Genomic DNA, 20,034 nt, shown 5'->3' on the forward strand with positions numbered 1-20,034 from the left:
AGAAATGGTACAATTTACCTTGATAAATCTGAGAAGGAAATGAAGATAGCCAGCTTTGTGGATTCCCTGCTTGATCACTTTCTATAAATGTCCAGTCACATTCTTTAAGAACCATCTGAACATCTTTGTAAAATCTTCCGTGTAGTCCAACAGACAAAACAACCACACAGCACTTTCTGTGACTTGCCCAGCTTTAAGAACAGGCTACAGCATTCTACTGTTTCTCAAAAGTTATAGCAGGCTGAGGACTGTAAGGTAGTCTTGACATCATCAGCATGACAAATATCAGAGAACATCTTATTCTGAAGGAAAACAAAGCATTTGTACCACTGCTACCCAATATTCAAGTATAATCAATTAAATGATATACCTGGATTTCACATCCTGGTGGAGAGTATAAGTGTATGTGCATGCAAGATTCAAGAAGCTGTTTTGATCAAGTCATACAGCATAATCCTATTAAACATACAGCAAGTGAAGATCCCGGAGGAGTCTCTGAAGGTCTCAAGCAAGGTTTTAAGAAAATACCTTTCTCCTTCCATCATTACCTGGTTTAAAAGGGGAAACAATTTCTCTAGAACCACAGAAATCTTTCTCTCTCAGAAAGCTACATTCAAGCTATGTTGGGCATGCTCTTGATACCTGTTCCTTTTGAGTTAGATTGCTAAGGAACAGACATTCAGAGACACCCAGTGCAGCTAGTATTAAGGGTTTCTGAAGGATAAAGATTTATATGGTTCTGTAGGACCACTCTAATACTTCATGAGGACTTTTCTCACAAAGCTCTACTGATATTTTTAAAAATTTGTAACTTGGTGTATTTAATCACGCATTTTCAGAAAGACCTGTAAACCTTGCTGGTATTACAAATTCCAGCTTAAAATAATCTTTTGAAAGTGCTAACACTTTCTAGCAGAAAAAGCTGTTAATGTTGGCAGGCTTACTTCCAACAACCTCATTTTTGGAAACAGATGAAAAGACTCTTCTGGAACTTAAAAAATTAGAAGAACAGAACAAAAGCACAGAAAGAATGTGCACAGATAAGCTGCCACTTGGCAGAGGTGTCAGTAACAAGATACAATGGAATTACAGAATAGTAATGGAATTGTGGAATGGACCTTAAGGTGAGAAATATCCTAGAAACTATAACTTGTAATACAAACTGTTTGTACACTGTACCTTTGCAATGAACGGCTATAACACCTTCAGCATTTTCACAAATATTTAGAAATGCTTTAACTATAGCATCGTTAGGTATGCTTCCATCAGCAAAGAAGAGGTCAAAATGCTCAAATCCAGCATCTGTAAAACGTCTGGCATCATACATTTTTTTGTTGAGGCGTATTATCGTGGTGACCTTATGTTTCCTGAAGTATGGGAAATAAGCTTCTGGAGCATGATGGGGATAGCCTATTTGGAAAAAAAAAAAAAAGCAGGGGGGAGGAAAGAAGAATGAGGCTCAAACTGCAGAATAAATGAAGACCGAAAACCAACAGATGAAAACACTTTCAAAATAAAACTTATGTTAAACAGAAAGAAATAGTCTAACTGAAAATGGAATTTTAAAATAATCACCTAGATCTGATGCAATTAAACCAAGCATTAAAATTTTAATGTCAGGGTTCTTATAAAAGAAACAGAGCCAAGGAAAAAACACACTATTTGAGGAACAGTTTTTAAAGCTTGTTCTTACTGGTAGCAACCAACTAAGAAAGCAGTGGGCTTGTGTCCCCCACCTCCTTTTTTAAGCATACCATTTTCAATTTTACTTCTTGAATGAGGTCCACTGAAGGCAATGAATTTGTTTGGTATTATCCAGTTAAAATCTCCATTTTCTGCTCTCTGTCAAGAGAAAATGCTTGGTTTATCATTATCCCTGTATTTTCAGGCTTTTCCTTATTGCTTCAAAATACATGCTACATAGAAGTGATGTAAAATTTTTGTCATAGGAAGTGAGTTAGTGACCTGCTTTTTGTTTCATCACGAGGCTGTCACTTGCTCTTAACCTCACTCATCTTGCTTGTATTCCCCTTTTCTAAATTATACTTTTAGAACAATGTCGTTGATACGCTTCAGATGAAGAGCGATTTCCAATTACAAAATTTTTATAGGTTTCTAAATTATGATCTTCCTCTCTTTTCATTATTTAAATAATGATTTTTTAGATTCTAATACCCAATTTTCTCTTTTCAGATAACTGGCAGCATTGCATTTCTGCGAGTGCATATATGCAGACATTGTAGTCCTTTATCTTCGTATTAGTTTCCTACACCTCAAACTGAATGTTGCAGGCTTCAAGTTTCCCAGTCCTGTCTTCTTTACCTTAAAGGATGGTATTATGATTTTTCTTTGTGTTCACAAATGCACACTTCAATTGCTTGCCAGAAATCAATTAGACTTGGACCTGTCTGCCCTCAAGCTTCTCATCATAATTGCTCAAGAATATGCAAGACATTTAGAAGATGGCCAAGGAACAAATTCCTGCTCCCTCACCATCTTCCAAGGCTTTAATAAAAATGTGGGAAAAAAGTATCTATTTCTGTTTAGTTTTCTGCTTTTCCCCACTATGTTTGAGGCTGACTATGCTTAAATCTGACTCTTAATACTCTCTCTCTGATCATTCACTTATATTTAATAATCACGGTTGAAAGAGGTAAAACAGAAATGGAATGTAATACTACAAAAAAGTAGCACATATTATAAACAATCATACTGGCATTAATAATAGCAAACAAATCAGAAGACTGGTACACGTACCTCATAATGCTCATATTCATTTACATCAAATTCATCAAAATCCAGAAAACCATACTGCAAAGCCTAAAATCCAGAATACAACTTTTAATAAAAATAACATCTTCTCAATTAGGACAGTTAATCTGTCTTTCAGGTTACCGAATGCCCCTTATTACTTGTTCTACTCTTCCAGAGAAATTTCTTCATTCATTTGAAAAAATACACAATAGCCGAGTCTTGGTACAAAGCAGGTATACAACTGATTTGTAAATTATAACAGAAGTGAGGTTAGATAAGGAAGTTCTTCCGTTTCCACTGAATCCACACTTTATAAGTGTACTGTCTTCTTACTGCTGCTAGTAATAAGATATGCCAAAGAGAAAAATAACCAGCAAACATTACCTATTTAAATTATGGGTACTATGTCTGTATTCAAAGATTACAAATATTTTGGTGTACGGATCCTATTCTTTTCTATTAAGATTCTAATATCTTCACTAATTAAAAATTGGCTGCAGATAGACTAAGACCACAGTTCTAAGGAGACATTAATGTGGTCCTTGATGCTCCTAATTATCCACAGCCATTATGTTTAATACAGTATAAAAAATGTAAAATTTTGGTAACTGGCAGTTTATCACTTATTAAGTCAGAAAGAGCAAATGCAGACAATCTCATAACATCAGGTATTTTGAATATTAAATTCAAATCTCCTCTCTCACTGCATAGCCCTACTGTGGTTTTCCTTGCTGTTCACCAGTACTGAAAAGAATACCAGAGTGTTCACCAGTCACCAGAGTGTTCACCACTCTTGGCAAAGGATCAGCCAATGTCAAAATATAAAAAAACACCTGAAAAATTTGGAACTACAAGAAGGTGGCTTATGCAGTAGAAACAATGGTATTTGGCAGAGACACTCACAGTGAAAAAAAACCAACAGTAATGGAATGGAGAGCCACAGAATTCCCCATTTCAATATTCATACAGATGAAAAAGAATGCAATCAAATTCTCCTTGTTCTAAAATTCCACATCAGTCACCTCTGTACTGCAACAAGTACAGTTTGTGATTTAAAAAAAATACTTTTAACATTATTGCATTTATATTACTGAGGCAAAACCCCAAGTTACAATTACATACTGAAAATGCCTAAAAACCATCAATAAACAATTCAAAACCTCTTTCAAAGGCAACAGTAGGTCATCTGATAAAACCGTTAGGCAGTTCTTTGGGATCAGAGGTACAAATGACTGTCCTGAAAAAACTACCTTAATAAAAGTCAACACTTCTCCTTTAAAAACTTTCCTAGTTGACTATACAAGGCGTAAGTTCACTTCTACAGATGTTATATCCAGAAGTTTTGTTACAATGCATAATACATAATAAGCTGGGTAACAATCAGAAAATTTGCTGCAGTTGTAGCTGTAACAGCTCTAATTAGCTCCTAGCTTTCAAAGCTTTCTTTTTGTGCTCAGCAGCAGCTAGCTGACACTTCACACTAAGAAAAATACTTATTAACTTACCTTGTTTATTGCATGAAAACAATCCAGCAACGTCAGATGAAAACTGCAAGTACCAAATGAAGCATCCCTGTAACATATGATGATCAAAACTGTAAAATTTTCCCATTTAAATCCAACCGAATGCAATTAAAGATATTTCTCTAAAGCAACATTAAAAGATGAATACCATTTCTAGTATAGCAAAATAATTATGTCAAATGATTACTTAATTTCCCTCCTTGTATCTTAAATAAATTACAAAAAATACGTTATACTTTTTGTTAAATGTTACATGTTCAATGTACACGTCAACAAAGAACAGAAATATCTGAAAAATAACAGAAACTCCCTATGGCAAGAACTAATGCCTAAAGAACTATCATATTGTAACATACACTCTTAAAACATTTCCTTCTGAAGTTCACTTTCAAAAATGTCAAATTGTAATACACTGCAATTTTTTTCTTCAAATTCCATTTAAAAGAAAAAAGATGCTTCACAAATGCATTTATATATGTGAACAATATCCTCTTGAAAAAACTGTCAAGATACTCATTTGTATGGATGCACTAAAAGACTTTTTCTAAGATGTGTAGAATAGTTTACGCTTAAACTTGATAATCTGGTTTTCATCAAAACTCTTTCAGCTACTTTTTTCTTAAATCTTCTTGATGCAAAAACAACGTTCTTGGTATATAACCATTGCTAGACTCCATAAGCACAATCAAACAAGCATTCTACAGCAATACTACAGTCAGGTAAAAAATAAATTTAAACTGAATCAATATCAGATGATATTTTATCTTGTCAGAACAGCTAGTTCTGAAAACATGCAGCTCTTATCAGGATACAGGGAATCATTACTGTTACATGAAAGTAAAAAACAGACCATCTTCAAACTCAAACTGAAAGGAGGCAGAAGTTCTGAAGAACCTGAACATCTGCCTCTACACTTTATTTCTATTCTTTTCTCCCTAATGAGTAAGCATGAAGGTGAAAAAAAAAATCTGCAGGAGATGGTGATAATAGAACACAGTTCAGGTAGGTGGAAAGCATTCTTTGCACGCTGTTAACAAGCTTTCCTGTTGGCAAAGACCAGAAGTATCAACTACCTAACTTTCCGTAATTCTGTTGAAAGGCAATGCTTTTTGCAGAGATGAAGATGAGAGTAATCTGAATTCAGTAGTAAGTTCTACTGAATTCAAGAAAATGGAGAAATTCCCAGACACTTCAGCATATCGTATATATTATACTGGAGACTAGATGTGTCTTCAGAAGTCAGCTCTCAGTAGTTCTTGTTATATAACATATATTTACATTTTTTTTTCAGTAGGGCTGTCAAAGTGATCACCTGGCGATTTGGGCATGGTGTACGACTTGAGTAAAAAGCTGCTATCTCAGCTATCCACATACATCTTTAGGATTTTTAGAAACACATAGGTCTTTAAAGAGGCCTTTTTATTTCTGGGAATATAAAAAATGGAATTAAGAGAAATGGGATGATGGAAGTATGCAAGTAAAGACAGGTGCTACTACACACTTATACTGTGAAGAAGTAAAGGAAATTCAAATCATCAAAAGCTCAGCTCTTGGACAGGAGCTAGAAAACACAAACAAGGACTGAATTAATCACTGGAAACTGAACAGCAAATTTGCATTCTAAAAACTTTTTTGGCCATTCTTTTCTGCATACTGAGGCAGCCAATTGAATGTTAGTTTCATCCAACTTTTAGGAACACTTCTTTGGAAGAATTTATGAAGTTTTTTTGTATGTACGATGGATCAACTTTATTTGGTAAATTAAGTTTCACAGCATATACCACAAAGAGAAGTCTATCATCTGAAAAGGCTAGGATTACATTCCCTCAGGGTAAAGCAACCACAAACCAGTGGTTTTATACATTTCCTCACGGTAAAAATAAATACTTCAAAGTTGCACTAAAACACAAAAGGCTAGGTAGCAGTCTTTATGCACAGAACAGTATTTGTAGATTGTTTCATACATTTGTTAAGTGAAAAAACAGAGAGTGCTAGAAGTATTATAAGTCTTGCGTGATTACTGGAAGATATTTTGACATTTAACTGTCAACTGCTAGCATAAAAACAAAGCCAAGTAGATCAAAAAGCTCAACAAAGAGTATATAATATATAGTGTAGCTTCTTCAACTTTCCCATTGGCACACTTCAGAACCAGACGCTATGCCCCCTGTTAAGTTTGCACTTAAAATCAAGCAGCAAACATGAGATGTGACCTTTTAAACTACAGCAAAAACAACAACAACAAAACAACAAAGCAAAATGAAAAAAAAGTAGTATTGCTAAACGCTATACTCTTCTTCAAAATATCAAGTTACAAAAAAGTTGTAACATATTATTATTTACCTGAAAGGAAGATATGAAACACTGCCAGCCAATACAAGCTTGTACACATCTTCTGGTGATTCTCTCAGATATATTATCTGTTGTTATGGGGAAAGAGGGAAAAATAACCTAAGATTCACAGAAAAAACTTAAAGTCACTTGTTTACTACCAAAGACATAATTAAGTATCACAGAGTTCAAAAGTGCTGGGAAAGACTGTCATCAAGAGCAAAAGAATACAAGTGTGCAACAATAAAATTAAGCAAAACAACAAAAAATACTGGTGAACCATGAACATATGTTCTTAAGCAAAATGTATAGATTTGTTAAATTTCATTTATTTTAGACTAACGTGAAGATACCGGCACATGTACGAATTATCTGTTTTACAAAACACTGCATGTACTCAACAGATAAGATTAAAATAATAACTTGTAAATGTTTTTATTTTCCTATAGCAGAACATTTGCATTATTCTAAATCTTGAACTTCCTCCTTGGTACTGGTGAAGCAGTATTCAATAATTAAATCCAGATGTCATAAAGGAAGAAGAAGAATAATTTGTAGCTGTAGAAGCAAAATACAAAGAATAGAATTAATACACTTGAAACACTACAAATCAAACTTTCCACTGGCAAAACCATCAAAAAAAGATAAAAATCATGAAGACCACCTAGTGACAAATGTATGCATGGTCTTCCCTCACAAAACACCTGATCACTCTTGTATATTCACCAACGCTAAGGTCTGCTTAGGGAAAACTGCATAACTCTTTTATTATGCAAATCACACCTTCCAGTAATCAAGAAACATCCCCAACATGGCCAGGAGAAAATAACTGTTGACAACAAAGGGGTCATTAGCAGGTTCATTAATTTCACGTTAATACTTTTTCTTTAGAACTGCATTAACTGAGCACTAAAACACTACAGGAAGTTATTGTTTCATTAAAGTTCCATAAATTTATTTACATCTCCTATATAAGTGACCTTTTTTGTTAGTTTTTCTTCTATGTAGAAATCCTAATGAGTATTAATTAAATACTTATCTATGACTAGGATACAGGTCTTGAAGGCATACTAAATATTCTAGCAGATGACACTAAACTGGGAGGAGCTGCTGAATCCCTCGAGGGTAGAGAGGTGCCTTGCAGAGAGATTTTGCCAAATCTGAGGGCTGGACAATCACCAGCCATAAGAAGATTAACAAGAGCAGGTGATGGATTCTGCACGTGGGATGGGGAAATCCTGGATATATATACAGACTGGAATGAGAAGTTGGAGAGCAGCCCCAAAGGAAAGGATCTGAAGGTTTTGGCTGATGGCAAGTTGAACATGAGCGAGCAGTGTGCCCTGGAGGGCCAACCGCACCCTGGGGTGCACCAAGTCCAGCACTGCCAGTGGGCGAGGGGAGGGATTGTCCTCTCTGCTCTGCACTGTGTGGCCTCACCTCCAGCCCTGGGTGCAGCACTGGCTGCCACAATGCAAGAAGCACTTGAATTCTCCATCCACCAGCAAAAGAAATTGAGCAGAGGAGGCAGGCAACTGGCATGGCTGAGCAAGGACCTGCAGCTTAAACTGAGGGAAAAGAGAGAAATGTACATGAAGTGAAAGCAGGGTTGTGCAGCCTGGGAGGAATATAGGGCTGCTGTCCACATGAGTAGAGATAAGATCAGGAAAGCCAAGGCACAGGTAGAGCTAAACTTGGCTAGGGATGTGAAAAATAACAAGAAGGGGTTCTACAGGTACATAGGCAGGAGGACACAGGTCAAGGAGAGTGTTCCGCCTCTGATAAATGAGGATGGAAAAGTGGGTTCCTCAGACAAGGAAAAAGCTGAGGTGCTCAGTAAGTGCTTTGCCTCGGTCCTCACTGGTGATCAGACTGCCCATGTCTGCCAGGACCCTGAATCTCTAGGTGTGGGCGAGAGGAGCAGATTCCATCCCACTGTAACAGTGGAACAAGTCCAAGACCTCTTAATGAAACTGAATGTATATAAGCCCATGGGACCAGATCATACGCATCTCAGGGTTCTGAGAGAGATGGCTGATGTGGTTGCCGAGCCACTCTCCATCATATTTAAAAAATCATGGCTGTCTGGTGAAGTCCCTGGTGACTGGAGAAAAGGGAACATTACTCCCATTTGTAAGAAAGGGAGAAAGGATGACCCAAGGAACTACAGGCCGGTGAGCCTTACCTCTGTGCCGGGGAAGACCATGGAGCAGATCCTCCTAGTTGCCATGTACGAGACAAAGAGGTGATGCGAGACAGTCAGCATGGCTTCACCAAGGGCAGATCTTGCCTGACCAATCTGGTGGCCTTCTACAATGAAGTGACGACATCAGTGGATGGGAGAAGGGTGACGGATGTCATCTACCTGGACTTCTCCAAAACCTTTGACATGGTTCCTCACCACATCCTTTCCTCCAAATTGGAGAGGTATGGATTTGAAGGATGGACTGTTTTGTGGATTAAGAACTAGTTGGCTGGTCACAGCCAAAGGGTTGTGATGAATGGTTCTATGTCAGGGTGGAGGCCGGTCACGAGCAGTGTCCGCCAAGGCTCAGTCTTGGGACCGGTGCTCTTCAACATCTTTATCAATAGATGATGGAATCAAGTGCACCCTCAGCAAGTTTGCAGATGACACCAAGCTGAGCGGTGCAGTCGATACACTGGAAGGAACGGAAGCCATCTAGAGGGACCTGAACAGGCTGGAGAAGTGGGCCCATGAGAATCTAATGAGGTTCAACAACGCCAAATGCAAGGTGCTGCACTTGCGCTGGGGCAATCCAAGGTATTTATACAAACTGGGGGAATAATTCCTTTAGAGCAGCCCTGTGAAGAAGGACCTGGGGGTCCTGGTGGACGAGAAGCTGGACATGAGCCAGAAGTGTGTGCTGGCAGCCCAGAAGGCCAACTATGTTCTGGGCTGCATTAAAAGAGGAGTGGCCAGCAAGGAGAGAGAGGTGGTGGTCCCCCTCTACTCAGCTCTTGTGAGGCTCCATCTGCAGTACTGTGTCCAGGCCTGGGTCCCCCAGCACAAGAAAGATGCAGAGCTCTTGGAACGAGGGCCACTTCGTTCACAGGAGGCCCACCAAGATAATCAGAGGGCTGGAGCACCTCTCCTATGAAGAAAGGTTGAGGGAATTGGGCTTGTTTACCTTGGGGAAGAGAAGGCTCCGGGGAGACCTCACTGTGGCCTTCCAATACTTGAAAGGAGTGTGTAAACAGGAGGGGGAATGATTGTTTACAAGAGCGGATGGTGATAGGACAAGGGGGAATGGTTTTAAACTCAAACGGGAGATTTCGCTTAGATATTAGGAGGAAGTTTTTCACTCAGAAGGTGGTGACACAGTGGAACAGGTTGCCCAAGGAGGTTGTGGATGCCCTGTCCCTGGAAGTATTCAAGGCCAGGCTGGATATGGCTCTCGGCAGCCTGGTCCAGTGGTTGGCGACCCTGCACTCAGCAGGGGAGTTGAAACTAGATGATCTCTGAGGTCCTTTCCAGTCCAGGCCATTCTATGACTCTATGATTCTATCAGAATGTTCAAAGGAGGGCTACAAAGATGGCAAAGGGTCTGAGGGCAAGATGTGTGAGGAGCGGCTGAAGTCTCTGGGTCTGTCCAGCCCAGAGCAGAGCAGGCTGAGGGGAAGCCTGTTGGCAGCTGCAGCTCCTCACAGGGAACGGAGGGGCAGCACTGAGCTCTGCTCTCTGGTGACAGTGACAGGGCCCGTGGGAGCAGCATGGCGCTGTGTCAGGGGAGGGTCAGGTGGGGGTTAGGGAAAGGGTCTGCACCAGAGAGTGGTGGGCATGAAACAGGCTGCCCCAAGCTGCTGGAGTTCAAGGACTGTTTGGACACAGCTCCCAGTTATAGGGTTTAGATTTTGGGTGGTGCTGTAAGGAGCCAGGGGTTGGACTCAATGGTCTTTGTGGGTTCTTTCCAATTCAGGATGTCCTATAACCTTATTATTTGAATTACCCACAAAGACGTACATCATTTTTGCTCTTGGTGGGCTTTGGTTGTTTTTTTTTGTTTTTGTTTTTTAAGTCCGCATTGCTGTACAAATTTCTTTTTGCTGCTGCAAAACCAGTTTGAACAAATGGCCTAATTTGTGTTGGCAACGTCTTCTCCACAGACACACACAAGCATTCCTGTGAGATGAGAATGGGAGGTGAAAGAGATACTGCTAAAAACTAGAAGCTTGAAATACATCTTCAACAGACAGCTAAAATACATGTGGCAACAGGTGACCCCTCCTGTTTTTCCTCTGATTTGCTTATGTTAAGTATTTTTGGAGCATTCTTCCTGTGCAATTAGCAAAACCAAAGGAAAAAAACATCTGTTTTGCTTAAGTAATTTACTATGGTAATGAAAACTGCATGTTTTTTGTGTTTTCACTGAAGTGGTGTAAGTTAAGTTTATACTTCAATTTGCAAGCATATACCTAGAATAATAAAAAAAAAGACTTAAAACATTTAGATAGGTAAGAGCTGCTCCTCAGTTGCTCAAGTTCACTTTCTATTCTGCAGGCATGCATTATACAAAATTCATTGTCTGAATTAGACATGATGGTCCTGTTAAAAAAAATTCCAAGTTGTGTGCTTTGATACAGTCATATTTAATGTCTCAGAGCACAATGAACCAGACTTCCAGCAGCCATACAAAGCACCACTTGCGTATCAGAGAAAGTGCTGCCCCAGAAAAACTTACAAACCAGAGACACGAAATGGCACCAACAAACAGAAAGAACAGTAATTAAACAGCAGAAACAGAGTTTGTATCCAGAAATGAGTCACCTGGAAAAAAGCTGTGATTCAGTGCTGCCAAGTTGGGTAATACAGAGCAACACTTGTACAAAAGGCAAATAGAAAGGCAGCTAACATTAGCTAATCCTTTAAGCACCTGTAGCTCACAAAGGAAAAGGATTCCTCTCACATTTCAGTTGAGCTTTCACCAGCTTCTTGAATAATACAAGCTTCAACACAAAAGCATGTTTGCAAATGTAACAGCAGCAAGAGGAAGTTTTTGTTGCCTTAATGGACATGTTACAATAAATTAAGTCTAAATAACACCACATGGTATTGAAACACGTTAGTTCTTAAGCAGAGATCAAACTTCTGAAATGACATTACTAGTGAAGTAGCATATGTGAATGGATATTTCTTGACATAGTTACACGAACATTCACCACAGACAAGCACACTTAAAAACAGCAACATGATTTCTGATGAAAAATTCTGAGCACTGGAATGTCTACCATTGTTCAGTACATACAAAAAACGCACTGCAAGATGACATTTTTCGGTGTAAACAAGCTTAAAGAAACAAGTACTAAGCAAAAATGCGCAATACTTCCAGTACGTATGAAACAAGATGTAGAACATTCACTGAAAAGTTTGTTAGATTTCTTAAAATTTTCTAGAACAAAAGCAGATTATGGTACATTCCAGCTGTGACCACACACACTTGACGCGTGGAACAGCTTCAGAGACAACAGTTGATGAAACTGTTGCACAGAATTCTCAGTGAAAAGTAGTATACAAAAACTTCAGGTTAGCAAGCGGATAATGGGTCAGGTGCAATAGAATGGAGTACTTCAAAGGGAAGAAAGGCATTCAATCTTTACTGTGAATGGGAAAGACTACAAACTGAAACTTCATTCGTAAGGAAAGTATCCCAGCAGTAACCCGACACAAGAAGGTATGACGACCAAAGTGGAAACAAGATCTTTTCTGGCAGTTTGAGATCACAAGAGAATCCCAGCAGGAAATCTTGGATGTGTGCAAGGCTGGTTCAAGGATGAATCTGTGTGACTGGATTCAGGCTGCTGGTGGACAAGGCTCCAAACATATGCAGGTTGCTCTGAAGTAATGCTTATTATTTATCTGCATGGAAACTGTAACAGATCCAAATAGTACAATAATACTATTCGATACAGCAAATTCTCATCTACGTAACTCCTTTTTTTCAACATAGTCACTACCACTACCACTGGTGATGCATTTTCACCAGTGATTAACAAGAAGTGCATGCCACACTTGTAAAAATCTACATCTGTACTGTTGCTCGTTGTCACTGCTGAAACACATCACCCACCTCCTCACTGTGCTTACATCCACTGGTTGGTCTCCTTGTTCAACAAGCATCAATGAATGTCAGTGGGTGTTATTTTTATCACATGGAGGAATTCACTGACATCCCTTTGCTTCACAAGCACTTCCATGTCAGATGCCATTGTGTCAGACAGCCCCTCTACTGCAATCTGTCACACGGCAACAAAATGTAATGCAATATTGGTGGGAAGGTTCAGCCTCTACTGCCATACTATTAACATCTGCTTCTGACATTGTGGGCCAACATAATCAAATAGGAAGCACTAATTTTGGAGCAGCCCTCATAGAAAGTGACTGTAGGTAGGACTAAAGGAGTGAGAGATGAAGGAGCAAAGCATAGGGAGGCAGCAAACATCAAAGCAGCAAAGGCCACATCTGTATTAGGATGTGTGCAAACTAGCAGAAATGCAAATAATAGACTGAAAGCTAGCAATGAAATATTGACATCTGTACTGTAGACTTCCAGAATTTTATTTAACCTCGTACTAGTCCTAATCCGATCCTGTGGAGTGGACACACATTAGCTCTGGGATTGCTCACAGACTGCTCTATGAAGTGAACGAAAATCCACTGACCAAGGGTTTAAGGAGAGATTCACTTCAAACACACTCCTGATACAAACTTTATATTAGACACTCTGAGAAATACCTCACAGTTTAAGGTCAGTGGAAGCTACTTTTTTTCTGACTAGTAGGAGGTCACTAAAACCTTAAAGACAAATTATTTCACTGGTACAATGTGAAAGGCAGTAAATGAGAGAGGAAGTAAAAATAATCAGAGTGACCTTTGAGCAGACAGGATTGTTCAAATTAAGGAGAGTTTTACAAGGCACTCAGCAGAACTGAAGTTTCAGAAAAGACGAAAATGTAGATGTTGAGCTGATAAACAGGGAAACAAGGATATTTACAGATACGTTTGTAAACTGATGAAGAGTGTACAAGGGGGAAGACATGAAATGGTAAAAGACATGCCTCCAGAAATATACAACACTTGAAACGAGTTCCACTAAATGCTGAATCTAAGCTTGGCTACTTACATTTCTGCAGGATTACAGGGATTTTCACATATAAAGCGGTTTTCTGAAGCTAATGCCAGTAAGCAACCACTATGAAGTACTATAAAACTAGGTGTGAGTATAAATTTTAAGCAATTAAATTGTTATTTAGTATAAACTAGTGTTTTCTGGGCACTTTTTGTGTATTATGGTACATACAAGCAGAGAAAAAGGTTATTCAAATTCTACAATCATATCCCAAGGGGCTCTCCTTCCTCAGGCCAAACATTCAAAACAAGCAGCTTTTTAAAAGAAACCTGAAAATTCTGCTTTGTGAAGATTGGAAAGAAAGCATGCCAAAGTACAGCTGCATTGGTTTTAAAATTTTCCTACAATCTCATACAAGTGCAGATGCATGTACATACATCCCTACATATACACACACGCGAAGTCTTAAAAGCCTTTACAAATCTTCTTCTTAAGTATATTCCAGAAAATTGTTATACTAAAAAACTGACATCTTTCACAGTAACATATTGTTTTATCACCCTGCATAATCCTTCACGTACTACTTCTTTCAATGACATAGATGACGGAGTCGAGAGCACGTTCAGCAAGTTTGCAGATGACACCAAGCTGAGCGGTGCAGTCGATACACTGGAAGGAACGGAAGCCATCTAGAGGGACCTGAACAGGCTGGAGAAGTGGGCCCATGAGAATCTAATGAGGTTCAACAACGCCAAATGCAAGGTGCTGCACTTGCGCTGGGGCAATCCAAGGTATTTATACAAACTGGGGGAATAATTCCTTTAGAGCAGCCCTGTGAAGAAGGACCTGGGGGTCCTGGTGGACGAGAAGCTGGACATGAGCCAGAAGTGTGTGCTGGCAGCCCAGAAGGCCAACTATGTTCTGGGCTGCATTAAAAGAGGAGTGGCCAGCAAGGAGAGAGAGGTGGTGGTCCCCCTCTACTCAGCTCTTGTGAGGCTCCATCTGCAGTACTGTGTCCAGGCCTGGGTCCCCCAGCACAAGAAAGATGCAGAGCTCTTGGAACGAGGGCCACTTCGTTCACAGGAGGCCCACCAAGATAATCAGAGGGCTGGAGCACCTCTCCTATGAAGAAAGGTTGAGGGAATTGGGCTTGTTTACCTTGGGGAAGAGAAGGCTCCGGGGAGACCTCACTGTGGCCTTCCAATACTTGAAAGGAGTGTGTAAACAGGAGGGGGAATGATTGTTTACAAGAGCGGATGGTGATAGGACAAGGGGGAATGGTTTTAAACTCAAACGGGAGATTTCGCTTAGATATTAGGAGGAAGTTTTTCACTCAGAAGGTGGTGACACAGTGGAACAGGTTGCCCAAGGAGGTTGTGGATGCCCTGTCCCTGGAAGTATTCAAGGCCAGGCTGGATATGGCTCTCGGCAGCCTGGTCCAGTGGTTGGCGACCCTGCACTCAGCAGGGGAGTTGAAACTAGATGATCTCTGAGGTCCTTTCCAGTCCAGGCCATTCTATGACTCTATGATTCTTTAGAAATTCATTTTCTTTATGCATGCAAAAGATATATCCTATTGATCTTCAAAATACAGCCAGAAATTTGCCATTAAGAGTTGAACCATTAACATTGCTCTAATCATCCTTTTCATTTAGGACATCTGTTTCTAATTAAAGGACTGGATGTAGCTCTGTGAATGGTCAGGAGACATCCACGCATTATGTGTTCTCAAGCACTGCTCCTGTCAATATTGCCATGTAGTCTGGCAGCCACTAGAATGTTCATTCAACAAAATGGAAAAGCTTGTATGATTAGGTTACTCATTAATGAGGACTCACAATCAACCACTGAATGAGAGTTCTTGTAGCAATCAAATCTTATCTGATTTATACTACTATTTTCAAACCTGTCCTATTTTAAACACAGGTCTTCTAGATTAGCGTTGCTCCTACAAAAATAATATTAACAATAGGATGAAAAGTATTCCTGGTAGAAAAGATGCATCTTAATCCCTGAAACACCAAGTTTTGGTGTTTTCACCAAGAGTTACCACGTAAAATAGCAATACTGCACCAAGACAGAACACATCTGATAATAAAGATTCCTGATATAATCTGTTGCTTTTTCAGGAAAATAAAGCAAGATAATAAATAAGCTATACTGTTAGAAATTGTATCAACTCAAGTCTGCAAACAGCCCTTTAAATTCATGTTGATGATCTGTTTAATGACCAACTTTATTCTCCTGATCTGCCCTTAAGTTAAATATCAACTTAAGGTTGCTGCCTTCACCACAAATTTTACCCCACTGACTTAAAAGGAAGACAACAACGAGAAGATTCAATTTAAACTTCTTACAAGCATATTTCACGTGATACAATTATGTTCCAAAAATGTCACTCACTTAAAATAATCTGAACCACTGTAAGCTATAAATAAATACAAATCACCCAATTCTGAACAGTTACTGCTATGTGACCAAACATAAACAAAAGCTGACACACATGCATAATTTTACTATGAAGTATCAAATATGTCATGTTATTAAAACCTAACTGAACGTACTAGACAGTTAATACATTAAACTTTCTAGCAATATTTCTTAGAAGAAAAAGTTACACACACAAAACATAAATATATTAGAAGATTCTTGTATGGAGATGTACTATACTAAAGAAATGCATATGTAGCCAACTATCCTTTTATTAGCAGAAACACAGTTGTTAAGTAGACAGAAACCTCCAATAGTTTTTAAAACAGCGGAGAGGGGCATAGAAAACCCTTCTAGCTGGGAATACCAGTACTGCATGACAGCTATGAAAGTAAGCGAGTACTACTGTACTCTGTGATGAACACAGAGAGCAACACTATGCAAAAATGCAGCCTGGAAAGTACACGGTAAGGAATAACCTAAGAAAAACTGCCATTGTGAAAACTAATCATGATTTCCAAAATACAATTCAGATGAGGTAAGTTTTTAAGAGGTCGTGAACATGGAGAAAGACTTGAGGCAACTTTTGCTTGTATGAAGTGCCAGTACTTCTTTGTTCATCTCCTCCCTGCCATTTAACAGTCAAGCATAAACTTTTTTCACCAAAATGTAGCTGAGAGTGAACACAGTTTACCCACCTCTAATTTGAGCACTGTAGCTGTTACCCATTTACTACCACTCAGTTTGGACCTCTAAACAGATATACCTCCTTTTCCATGTCTCAGCCAGAGATAATTTTGCAAGTGCCACGGTAAAAGCACAACAGCTCAACCGTACATAGGCTCGTGTTAACTGCTTCTACAACTTCCATCTCTTACCCCATGTTAGGCCCACAGTTAGGAAGGCTGCTATGAAACTGGAAAGGCAAAAACAGTGCTATGGATCAGAATGGATGAAGGAAATGCTGCTTACCCTGAAGAAAGAAGATGAGAATTAGACAAAGTACAGAGATGAGTCCTGGAGAAGGTGACCTGAATTACAGCAGTTCATGGGGCAGTACACCCAGAGGGTTGCCCTCCAAGTACATAATTAGTGTCAGGCCTGAGAAAAGAAACACTGTTACTAAGTTAATGCAGACAAAGGGAGAGGGGGGGATCTTGGGAATTGGGTGGTCAGTGCACAATGGGTACATTTTCTTTCTTAATATAGAAGGAGCAATGGTGGAAGAAGCAGACTTTCCTCACCTACTGCCAAGTCCTGGCGAAAATCAAGAGAAGCCACTGTAGAGATCAACTCAGAAGATCACTGCTGCTTTGGTAGAGTGGTAGGGCCTGAACAGTGCAGACAGCTTACAAGGAAAAGCAGTTTTTCTTTAGAAGGTGAAGAACATGGGTTTTTTTCCCCCCTCCCATCTTTCCCCTCACCGTATCCACCCCAAATAATTTGTGACCATTCAACTCCAACTCACCAACCATGGCTACGCTTTGTGTGGCTGAACATGCCAAGTTTGTGATAATCTACACCGAAGAATATTATTCCCATTATGCAGCATATCATACATAAAAATTAAAATACAGAATTAAAATATGAAGGCTGCTCCAAAAGTAATGCCTCCAATTTAATTATGTTGGCCCATGATGTTAGAGGCAGATGTTGGTGGTATGGTGGTAGAGGTTGAATGTTCCCACCATTTTTCCATTACATTTTGTTGCCAGATAGCAGAGGCGCAGTCTGACAAAATGGCATCTGACATGGAAACGCATGTGAAGCAAAGGCGTGTCACTGAATTTCTCCAGGCAGAAAAAAATAGCACCAGTGACACTTGTTGAATGTTTAAGGAGACCAAACAGTGGATGTGAGCACAGAGAGGTGATGGGTGGTATGTATCAGCAGTGGCAACAGCCACATTTTAAATGGCCATGCACAGCTGTGACACCGTGAAATGAAGAGCGTCTAACTCAGGTCATCCATGCAAATCAGCAGGTTACGACCAACGAACTGTGTAAGGAGTTGAATAGCAGCTTCAATGCATTGGAAATAATGGTGGCAGTGTTGAAATATTGCCACATTTGGACTAGGTCGTTCCCACGAATGCTCACACAGGAACAGAAATAACACTGTGTGCAAGTCTGTCTGGACCTATTGAACCAATACGAGGCTGAAAGTGAGATTCCTGGATGGTGTCATTACTGGTGACAAGAGGTAGTATCCCCACTATGAGCTGCAGTGAAAACAGCAGTCCGTGGAGTGGCTTTCCAGGGAGCAAATTCCCCACTGAAGAAAAAGTTCAAGATGAAATTCTCAGCAGGCAAAGTGATGTGCATTGTCTTTTGGGATAGGAAGGGGTCATCCTTCTGGATTTCCTGGAACCTGGACAAACCAGCAACTCTGAGATGTTGACAAAGCTGAAAACTCAAAATTCCAGCTTCAAACCAGAAGAGACAACCACCTTTCTCTTGCAACATTATCATGCCAGGCCCGTACCAGTACAAAGACCACAGAGCACACTGCCAGTCATGACTGGACTGCCCTACCATATACTCACCAGATGGTCCTGATTTGGCATCTTCTAATTTCCATCTGTTTGAGAGGATGAAAGATGGACTGTATAGGCAACTATATTGAAAAAGTATGATTTGTAGCTGCGAATTTGTGCTATTAAATAGTGCTACTGTGCGGAGGCATTACTTTTAGAGTGACCTACACAGATGAAAGATGAACAACACAGGAATTAAGATCTAAATAGTTAGTATTTTCTCTAAAATATCCTAAAAGCTACAAATATAACAGTGTACTGGAAACTCTGTTCTTCATCTTTAATGCCTTGTTACACTGAAGAGCCCTGTAGCTTGAGTTAGGCTGTGCTGTCACATCAAAGTACAGCTGGAACTAAGCAGTAGATACAGGCGGGGAAAGAAAGAAGTGTGTAGCCCGGATGACCCCTTCAGAAACTATCACCACTAAAGAGGAAAGAAAGACAAGTTAGATGAAGATGGGAGACGTGGAAACATTATAAAACACCAGCTGCGAGGAAGAGACTGGGAACAGACTTTGCTTGCAAACCAGAACAACTGCCCTTCCACTTCACCACAGTTAATGAAGATCTCTGTAAGTGCTCATTTTGAAAAATATTGCAGATCTCCATATTTAATATACATATACATACAAATTTAAACAAAAGATGCCAAATGATAAATCACACAGCACTTCCTATAAACAGAAGTTAAATAACATTCTGTTTAAGAATTCAAACTTCAGGTCAATGAGCCTTTAAAAGACAGACTTTTAAGTTACTAGTATAAAAATACAGAAAGCTTGTGATGACTTGCCAGTGCCCAAGAACAGTTAGATACAGTTCGTTACAGTTTTACTAAATTTATGTGTTCAAGTGTGATTGTATTTAAAAAAAGAGTAGAAAACCAGACAAACTTACTGTATTTGTGCTATTCCTAAAAGCTAGCAGCCTGTTATTCCAAACAAGTAGGAATTCCTGCATCTACGGCACAATTTACATCCAAAACTAAGTGTACACACTCAGATGAGCACTGTTTTCATGACTCACTCTGTGGACGCTATTTCCCCTTCCTATTTCCTTGATCTTCCCACCCAAACTCCCCCAGTAGGATGCATTGCCACACAGCTCCTTGATCTAAGGAAAGCAGCTGAAGCAGGAACCCACCATGATGCTAAAAAAAACCAAAAAAAAAACAAAAAAAAAAAAAAACAAAAAAAACCCCCAAAAAACAAAAAAAACCAAAAAAACCCAAAAAACAAAAACCCCCAAAAACCCCCAAAAAACCCCCAAAAAACCCCCAAAAAACCCCCAAAAAACCCCCAAAAAAAACTATGAAAAAAATTCAACTCACAGAAGACAAAATATAGAATGACAATCTATCAATTTATCACTTCCA

The 20,034-nt window shown here is 39.4% G+C and overlaps 1 protein-coding gene across 8 annotated transcripts in view; it reads right to left on the reverse strand.

Annotated features, from left to right (window-relative positions):
- The window catches only part of CDC14B (cell division cycle 14B), a 53,210-nt gene that overhangs the window by 18,525 nt on the left and 14,651 nt on the right, over nucleotides 1–20,034 (reverse strand). For all 8 annotated transcript variants that reach the window (XM_021381491.1, XM_021381490.1, XM_021381495.1 and 5 more), the window contains 5 exons: nucleotides 6,621–6,697; nucleotides 4,260–4,326; nucleotides 2,758–2,820; nucleotides 1,755–1,842; nucleotides 1,180–1,410 (listed from right to left, as the gene is read on the reverse strand). In XM_021381491.1, coding sequence (XP_021237166.1) covers nucleotides 1,180–1,410; nucleotides 1,755–1,842; nucleotides 2,758–2,820; nucleotides 4,260–4,326; nucleotides 6,621–6,697 — 526 coding nt within the window. The remainder of the gene's footprint in view (nucleotides 1–1,179; nucleotides 1,411–1,754; nucleotides 1,843–2,757; nucleotides 2,821–4,259; nucleotides 4,327–6,620; nucleotides 6,698–20,034) is intronic.

This window comes from Numida meleagris, chromosome Z (assembly GCF_002078875.1).
Source record: "Numida meleagris isolate 19003 breed g44 Domestic line chromosome Z, NumMel1.0, whole genome shotgun sequence".
In the NCBI taxonomy this organism is placed as follows: domain Eukaryota; kingdom Metazoa; phylum Chordata; class Aves; order Galliformes; family Numididae; genus Numida; species Numida meleagris.